Source organism: Oryzias melastigma, linkage group LG24, assembly GCF_002922805.2.
Source record: "Oryzias melastigma strain HK-1 linkage group LG24, ASM292280v2, whole genome shotgun sequence".
Classification (NCBI taxonomy): Eukaryota; Metazoa; Chordata; class Actinopteri; order Beloniformes; family Adrianichthyidae; genus Oryzias; species Oryzias melastigma.
This window is the reverse complement of record NC_050535.1, coordinates 3535991-3545380: the sequence shown is the minus strand read 5'-3', so window position 1 is coordinate 3545380 and position 9390 is coordinate 3535991. Positions and strand designations below refer to the sequence as shown.

Here is a 9390-nt window from a genome sequence, read left to right as displayed (position 1 = left end):
TTTTGCAAGACATCAAAGCTTTCTGCTTGAGTCCTAGTTGGAGTAATGTGTTGTCACTCGTCCCGGGAGCTCAAGGCGGTCCGGTCCCGCTGGTCAGCCCGGAATCGAACTGCCGTGCGGCGTCTCTGACCAGTGTGTGCTGTTTGGTGCGTCCCGGTGTGCCAGTGCCCCGCCGCGACAATGGCAGCTGACAAGACAGGTTTACACACAAGCGTTCCCGGAGGATCTAGATAAGTTGTGTTGGGGCAGAAGGGGGGGGGGGGGACATCTATTGCAAACCCCCCTGCGGTCTCCGACCCCTGGAGCTATCTGCTGCTTCTCACACACTGAGCGGCAAACTGCTCTGAACGCACACACTCAAACTAAAAAAAAAAAACGAGACAATCCGCCGACATGAAATTGCAAACACTTTCACACAGAGAAGACAAATGGAAACAGTTTGGCGTTGCTACTCTCCTGCACAGATTAACATGAAATATTCACAACAGGACTGTCGCACAACTTTTTTTCTATTTTCCAGTATTTCCGACTCCAAAACCCCTCACACATGCTTAACTAGACCGACAATATTACGGGCCATGATGAGGTGCAAACTGTGTGTGTTGTTGTGTGTGTGTTCCTTTAATGAGCTGCAAACACCAGCAGGGTCCCCATCAGTCTGCCGCCTCCTAATTGGACCTACAGAGCAGCCAGCGGACCTCCAGCATCCGTCCATGACAACTCGCCGCGAGCCGAGGTGCCCGTCAGCCGGGGGGAAAAAAGCACAAGAAAGCAACTTAAGGAATGCCGGCCCACCAGTTTGACCTTTCGTAAATTACTGGTCGCTCGGGAAGAAAGGTGAACGCCACCGAAAACAGGAAATGACTAATGACAGGTGGAGTAACGGCCTTCGCACGCCGACACACCAGCAGATGGACAAAGCCATCAAACATGATCCTGTGGAGGAACGCAGCACTTCCTAAAGAGAATAAATGAGTGATTATCACATATCCCCAGGTATTAAACAACTTTCTTGTGGGAAATAAAAAAAAACAGACGAGAAAAACAGCTTAGTGAGCAGAAATCTGTCTCACAGCAGAGAACTGAACACAAATCCACAGACATCAAATCTAATACAGCCAATAATCATCGTCAATGTGGAAGAAACACATCCCAGAAATAAAAGTTCCTTTCAATTATGCTACATCCGCATTTACCTCTCGTTTTTCAGCTTCCTGAAGATGATGGACGTGAGCAATTTCTCCGACGTGGCAAACATGCAAATCAGCTCCCCGTGCGCGTCCCTCGGCAGCTTTCCCCCACGGTCTTTCAGATTGCAGCCTCCCGTCCTAATTGTTCCCAAACATCTCGTGCCAGCAGTGTGCATTAATTGAGAAGGAGAGATGTTGATCTCCCATGATAGACACAGAGCCTTGCATAGATGAATACTGCTACAATGATCTTCTGCTGTGGAGAACGTCTGCAGAGCTGTGGGACCATGGCCGACACGTCACAAACCGTCATCGTAAAGTTTATTTAAACGAGGAATTCAAGAGATTTCATTCAACCGAGTTATATGGATAAATTCATCCTTTCTACTGGAAATGTTCGCATTTTGGGCGCTGCCACAAAAAACTTGAGTCTGTCATGTGGAAATGTTGGATCCACAGCTCCTCTGTAAAACCACCAACCATTATTTCCCACAATCCCTTCATCGTAGCCGCTCCACGGCCGGAATAAGACGTCGACATCTCCTTTGATAGATGATGATGAGCGCTAGTAGAAGTTTTAATGTATCTGCTGTAAATCAAAGTAATGTTCTTATCTGTTGCCATGTTTTTGAATGACTTATCGTGTGAGTTGGTTTGTGTTTATTCACATAATTGGGATTTTTTGGAAACAGTGTAAGTGTGACATTGTGTTTTTCAACATTTCTAGAATTTTGATAAAGTTTTGTGTACATGTGTAAAGGAAAAATGGAAAATTTTCCTGTTAGCTTGCAAAGAAGAATGTTTTGATCGAACAAACACTATTTTATTTATTTTTATTATTTATTATTTTATCATTTTTTTAATGATTTTGTATTTTATTTCATTATATTTGTGTTTGTTTTTATTTTGATATTTATTTTTTTATTTTCACTTATTATTTTATATCTATAGTATTTTACTATCTACTATATTTTATTTTGCTATTTTATTATTACTATTTACTATTCAATAAATATATTTTTTTTACAATTTTACTTTGTAGTTTAATTTTATTTTTATTTATTATTTTATATATTCTTTGTCTTATTTTAATTTTTCATTTTTTATTTTGTTTTTTTATTTATTATTTTATGCTTTTTATTATTTTCCTTATTTTTTGTTTTGTTATTATTTTTTTAAATATTAATTTACATTTTATTTTTATTTACTTTTTTACCTTTATATGTATTTTGTTTTATTTTATTTTAATCATTTTACTTTTTTATTTATTATTTTTAATTATTCTTTTTTACTTTTTAAATGTTATTTCATTTATTTTTTCATTACAATTATTTTTTATAATTTTAATATAATTTATAATTTTTATAATTTATTCTTAATTTTTATTTTAGTTTATTTTATGTGCATGTATTTAGTGAACAAAAGTGTTTACTGCGACTGTCAAAGACTAAGTTTATGATTAGCTCTTGTTGTTGGCGTGAATATATGATTCAAGGATCAGAGTGAATGGTATTTGACCACGAGGGCTTCCGTAGTATTTACTCTTCATTCATCAAGTACACAGGAATTCATATATATCTACACTTAATGTTGAGCCTTTTTAGACTTTACTAGTAAAAAGAAGCTTCTGTCAAACTTCATTCAACGAAACTAAATGTGTAACCCAGCCTATAAAAAGTGATACTGATTTCATATAAAAATCAAGCTGCTTCCAACTATTTTTTCCTATCAAACTCAGACCAACAGGGGCTGTGCTGCTCTACTGCACCAGCAGCAGGCGAGTAAGAGAAAAAGAAACATCTGTCATGTCAGTCCACGTTTTCAGCAGCAGAACCATCATTAATTAAGCGTGAGATTGGTGTCTCCATCCTTCTGACTCGCAGATGTCAGGGGACCCGCGGCTTCTCACCTCCGAAAAAGAAACCGGTAGAGTCTGCACGGCAGATAGAAAGAACCCCGGCGAAGCAGCTGCGCCCGTTTGGACCGTGTCAGACACCTATAGCTCTTTTTCAGTACTGCAGTACATCACTAATGAAAGCTCAGCTCTTTAAAGAACCCAGAGGGGGGAGAAATCTTCCAGCCAGGTGCCGCTCCTCTCCTTCCCTCTCACGCCGCCGCAGTTAACAGCCGGCTGGGGAGCCGACCATTAAAGGCCTCGGCAAATGAAACGGTGGCGAGAATCAAAGCCGACCCCGATGTGGAAGAGTGTGCTCTCAGAAGGAATACAAGTCAGAAAAAAAACTAGACAAGAAGCTTTTATTGTGAAGTTACTGAAGTCCATTATCCTGGGTATTAACAAAAGAGATCTCAGTTCATCATGTCACCTTGAAAAGTTGAGAGCTCTCTGTTTAAGAGAGAACTTTATTGACTTCCTTTTGTATTTATAGCGTATGACAGAAAACACTTTTTTTCCCAGAGATGCTGCGACTTTTCTCATCTAAAGTGACCTTGTTGCTCGCCGCAGAGCTCACACTGTCAAGTATTTTAGCTCGGCCATCATCACCGCAGATGTCAGACAGACAGATCCACGTTATCTAGCCTCGCTCACGAAAGTCTGGACTGTGTCTAAATCCAAAAATCACCGGCGCCGGCGCCAACAAGAGCCATCATCGCTGCACGTCCGGCAATCTGAAAAGGATGATAACAGTTGTCTTTCACCAGCAGCCCTGCCTCCCCCAAGAGGGAGAGTTATTGCTTTAATATAGACAAAGAACAGTTCAATTTGTGCTCCGAGTGTCAAAGGACCGCTGGGCGTGATTACTTCAGCGGCACTCCATGACATTCATTGGCTCGGGCACGGGACGTATAGGAGCAAAGAATTCGAAAATTGAGCGACGTACAAAGACAGAGAGAGTGATGGGAGAAGGGAAGGAGGCCCGGGGAATGAGGGAAAGGCCACCGGCGGCTTTGCACACCTGGGCGAGCAGCGGCACCTCAATCCTACGCAGAATGAGAAATACAGTATCCTGACCTTGGCTGATCAAGCAGAGAAAAAAGGAGCGCGGCCTCAATCCAACCGGGCTCAGCCCCAAAACGGATCCAAAAACTCATTAAGTATCAGAGAGCAGAGAAATGTTCTTCTCTGAACCCGTCCTCACGTGTTTAAAGCTTAATAGTGAGAAAACACCAGAAGTAGTCCTCCATAAAGACAAAAGAATAACGTCTCTAGATTAATAATGTTGCTTTATGACCCAATAGTCACATCAATGAACAAAGATTATGTCCCCAGATCAATGAAAGATTTAAATTGAAACAAGTGAGAGCGACTAACGCACTATCACTTCATAAATAATGAAAACAATACTCCTGCTTTTAGGTCATCTTCGGATTTCTCCGGGATAATGACCTAAACTTTTTGAAAGACTTTGAAAATACAGAGGTTATCTGAAAACCCAGATCTCAATCCTGTTGAGATTCGCTGATAAAAGCTCAAGGTTAACGCTAACGTACAATACAATGTCTTACAACTGTTTCCTGAGATGTAGCAGCTAAAGATCGTCTAGAGTAGTGTAAAAAGACAAAAATTCACCACTGTGGTCAGGCAGTATGTTAGACAAAAGTGTTGGGAATCAGAAAATCACATTTCGATGACATAATTTCCCTTATTTCTTTTTTTAAAATCAAATAAACAAACAAACGATGTTGTACCTGCTGTTCATTTATCTTAGTTTCTTACTGTTTTGATTGCATTGTGACCTTAAGTAAGTATTCAAAAAGATGTAAACTAAATAAACGATTATTTTTAGCTCCATCATGACATCTCCAATGTTCATTTTCAATCCACTTTTGTCCAACTGAGAGGATATTACTGTAATTTTGACCTTAACCATCCGAATCAACCTCAACTTAAAGGCTTTAATTTTTTTAATCTTTGGATTTGGGGCCATAAACCCTTCTTTTTGTCAAACAGTTATTTGTCTTGACAACTTATTGAATATTTTTTTGTAGTTTGAGGGCTGACATTAGGGTTTATTTATATTTTGCTATGCCCTGCCCCCATAGTCATAAGGTGAAAAACCAAGTTGGGGGCTTGTCCGGGATTTGTAGCACAATTTATATTCATGAGTCGTAAAAGCAGCTAAAAAAAGTTTAACCCTAGAGAACCCAAGAACAATTTTCCCTTTTATTTATTTATTTTTTGTTATTTATTGTGGTTAGCAACAATTAACAACAGGCCAAAAAATTAAAAATAGAAAAAACAAAATACCTCAGTAAAGAGGAAAAGGAAATCGCTAGCTTAAAGCTATAGTGACGCTTTCTAATGTGACTCCGCCCCAATCATCCCATTTTTTGATGGACCTAGAATGGATGGACAGCCTCAAGAAGAACGGGTCAGAACTGTTTAATGGGTCCATTTTACAATGGAAATGCTGGAAATGTGCATAACCAAGTTGGGGGCTTGTCCGGGATGTGTAACCCATTTTATACAGGTATTCATGAGTTGTAAAAGCAGCTAAATAGAGTTTAACCCTAGAGAACCCAAGAACAATTTTTACTTTTTGTTACTTATTATTATTTTGTTGTTATTTATTATGGTTATGGTTATTATGGTTAACAGCAACTAACAATAGGCCAATAAATATATATATATGTATATATACACATATATATCAAATTTAACAAAAAAATGTATCACAAAGCGGCAATAATTTGAGATTCTCCATGGTTAAAACTGGCATCATTGGTTAAAAAAGTGAAGTTTCCAAAGTAGGAGGAGTTTCATTGATGATCGTATACAGCCAATCAGAACGCAGAACCCTAAATGTGCTGAAAAGAAAACAAACAAACATCTTCAGCTTTACCTGAATAGTAGGTGGCGATCTCTGTTTCCGCGTGGTCGTCGTAGACAGGGTGGTCGTGGTCTCAATGAAGGTGGTGGACATCTCCGGCGGCACGGACGTGGTGGTGCGCGTGGCGCCCCGGCTGGGCGGCACGTCGCCCACCAGCCGCACGCTGCCGGTCACCTTGATGTTGGGGTGGCCCTCGGCCGCCATGTTGAGGACCTTCAGGCCGTTATAGTAGAGGCCGGAGAGCTGGCCCTGGTAGGGCCGCTTCCGGTCGTTTCCACCGATGGAGATGGTGGCCTGGGTGTTGAAGATTGTCAGCTGCCGTCCTGGTAAAGATGGTAAAGTCGCTAAAATAATGCTGATTTTAGAACCATATTTAGACTAAAAAAACAGATGCAGTGAAGATGATCTGTTTCTTTGCCTGAATAAATGTCATTATGATGCTTTATCGCTAATTAAAACAGTGGCACTCATCAACTCTACAGTTCTACTCATTTAAGAACCATTATGCACATGAAAAATATTGTTAGCAACATCATTATAAAAGATGTAAATGTGGAGAAAATGCAAAAATATAAACTACAACTATTGTCTTGTCCAAATAATATGTATGAATACAAACATATTATGATTACAATACAAATTTCATTAGGAAAAAGCCAAAATATGACAGTCAAAACAAACTGCTCATGCTTTAATTATGCAAAGAAAAGAGTGCAAACTTTCACAGTACAGGAATCATAATTAAAAATCTCATTTGTGTAAGTCACGGACAGCTGTTGCATTTGTTTGCTGTATAGGAACAGAAGACATTATGGGATGGCGGGGACAGGGCGTTCATATCACAGAAAATGAAAAATAAAAAGCACGTGTGGAGTCATGCATGCAGCAGTGATGGGATTTTTTCAGACCTGTCGGTGTTTAAGCGGTCGTTAAAGGGACTTTATGATAAGGTTAGGATGTTTATGCGCATTGCATTTTAAAAAGTGTTTATAATAGTGTTATTTGGAGTCTTGGTTATGCAAGGGAAGGGAAAAAAGGGGGAGAAACAGAGAAAGGGGAGCTAAACCCCCACAGGACAAAGTGCTGAAGCGCAGCTTTGTGCTGTCAAAAAAGTTTCCAATCATTTTCAAAAACCTGAAGCAATTTTTTTTATTTTTTGCAGGAGAGAAGAATACCTGCTGCCAAATTAAGATGCCTTTTGTCAGTCCCTTTAACTGGACATGATTCGACAACAATTTCAAAAAGATGACGATGACAGAAAAGGAGTAAAAAGCTGGAAAAGGACAGGAAAAAACACAAAAAATACATTTGTTTTACATCATTTTAAGGGGTTTAAGGTATGGTTTTTCATTCTCAAAGGTTGAAGGGGAGCAAGCCGATGTGATGACAGAACATAAATAAGAATAAAATATAGATATATATATTTATAAAAACATTCTAGAAGCTTGATTTACCTTTCTCCTGAAGCCAATCCTCTACTGGCCGGGTATATTTGAACGGGATTTTCTTATTTGCCATTTGAAAGCGCTCAAAGTCGCTGTTGCCTTTAAAGTTTGGAAATTTGACAGAGAGCTTGAAACAGTTGGCAACAGACACAACACATTTATACAGAGGTTTATGATGAGGTTTATCTTGGTTTAGAAATATTTAGAACTTTATCTTGCTTTAGTGGATTTATTTAGAATTTTTTACAACATTATTGATGAATTCGTAGCACAACAATCAGAGAAAAGACAATATTAATGCATTATATAAAGCATTTCAGAGAGAAAAAAAGGCTTCTTTCCTGTAAAAAATGGTCAGAAGCGACAGTTACAGTACACTCCCGCTGGACACCACCTGATTTCACATTTCAAGGGGCAACGACGGAAAAGCAGGGCAATGCAGGAGGAGGTAATTTGAAGTATGGCGAAGCCGTTGGGCGGGAAGTCCCACGGTGACACAGATTTGAAGAGGACAATGCATACAAATGAGATCATTACTGACACAGTGGGAGGCCTTCTGGGTAAAAAAACAAAAAAAAAACCCCTCCATATCTTTGAGGACATGTTTCAGATATACGAGAATAAAAGCTGATAAAGTTGTTTGTATTCCTTTTGACACGATTTTCCAACAGTTTTGTCCGATAATGCGGCGTTAAGGCGGATTGTCCTCAAACGCTTTGAGGAGGACCTGTTCAGAATCAGGAATGACAGCATGATGTCACCGGGTGAGACGGCGTCTGAAGCACACTAAAATAGAGGTGCATTTTGAATGTTGGGGACTACTTCGCTTTGGCATCAGACTCACTCCGGGGTTGTCTTTCATTTATTGGCCGTTTATTACACCGTATTGCACAAGGCTGGGAACGCCACATAAAACCGTACCTGCCTGTTGTTCGTTTGCAGAAAAAAGAAAAACTACAGCCAAGTGCTCAGTTTGCACCCAGCTGGGAAGGAGTGTGATTATGGCTGCGAGGGAGCTCAGGGAGCTAACGGACTGAGTCTGCCGTGTGCCAGCAGGTTAATCAGCTACAGGCAGGGCTCCCTCCCTGTTCCTTTGATCTCAAGCTGGTTTCAGGTGGCAGCCAAATACACTCTCCTCTGGACCAGGGCCACAGAGGGAGCCATGACGGCTGCATGTGAAAGGAGAGGAACCTTTGAGAATCTCTTCACATTTGGTCCGTTTGTCCTAAAGCGAATCGTTTCTCCGCCGGCGCCGCTTTTCCAATGCTCCAGGTGATTAATGAGGTGACAGACCCCCTGTAATGAATACACCAGCAGCTAATTGTACAACTAATGAGAAAAATCTCAATAGTTTGTCAATTTGAAATTCATTTTCTAGAGGTGACTGGGGAACGGATCAGCCAACAAAGGTGCTTCTGTTGTTGGGAGAAAAAGGATTTGGAAAAAGCTCAAACAGGCAGATATATATACAGTGTATATAGGCTAAATCCGGCAGCAGCAGCAAAAATCAGAGGACTGTTTGGACTAAAAAAAGAAACGGTTTCATGCAGGAACATTTTCACAAAGTTAGCACAGACTTAAAAAACATCAAAATTACTACAAGGTGAGTTGGACAGCAGAGAAAAAAGCTTAAATGTTTGTGTCAAATGGAATCGTTTATGAAAGGCTAAAACGGTCCATTTTAACACTGGTTTGTTGTTTATTTAAAGGGAACATAAATGAGATTTAAATTAGATGTTTGGTTTTTAATCCATAAAGTCCACAACATCAAAGAATTGATGGAAATGTGTTGGGTTTAATATGCTTATATAGACATTGTTGAAATCCACACAAAAAAAGCAATTTTTTTCTTTTACTCTAGATACAACCAGGGGGCGGAGCTAGATCATTTTATTTTGGGGGCAGTAGGGAGGAAGAAGACTTTGGAAAGGGGGTAAACACCAGATTTGAAGACCATTACAACCC

The 9390-nt window shown here is 39.9% G+C and overlaps 1 protein-coding gene across 12 annotated transcripts in view; it reads right to left on the bottom strand.

Annotated features, from left to right (window-relative positions):
- Positions 1 to 9390, bottom strand: part of nrxn3b (neurexin 3b) — a 352928-nt gene that overhangs the window by 33617 nt on the left and 309921 nt on the right. For 10 of the 12 annotated variants that reach the window (XM_036210518.1, XM_024290417.2, XM_024290428.2 and 7 more), the window contains 2 exons: positions 7435 to 7524; positions 5993 to 6303 (listed from right to left, as the gene is read on the bottom strand). In XM_036210518.1, coding sequence (XP_036066411.1) covers positions 5993 to 6303; positions 7435 to 7524 — 401 coding nt within the window. The remainder of the gene's footprint in view (positions 1 to 5992; positions 6304 to 7434; positions 7525 to 9390) is intronic. The other 2 variants (XM_024290426.2, XM_024290427.2) reach the window with 1 other exon arrangement.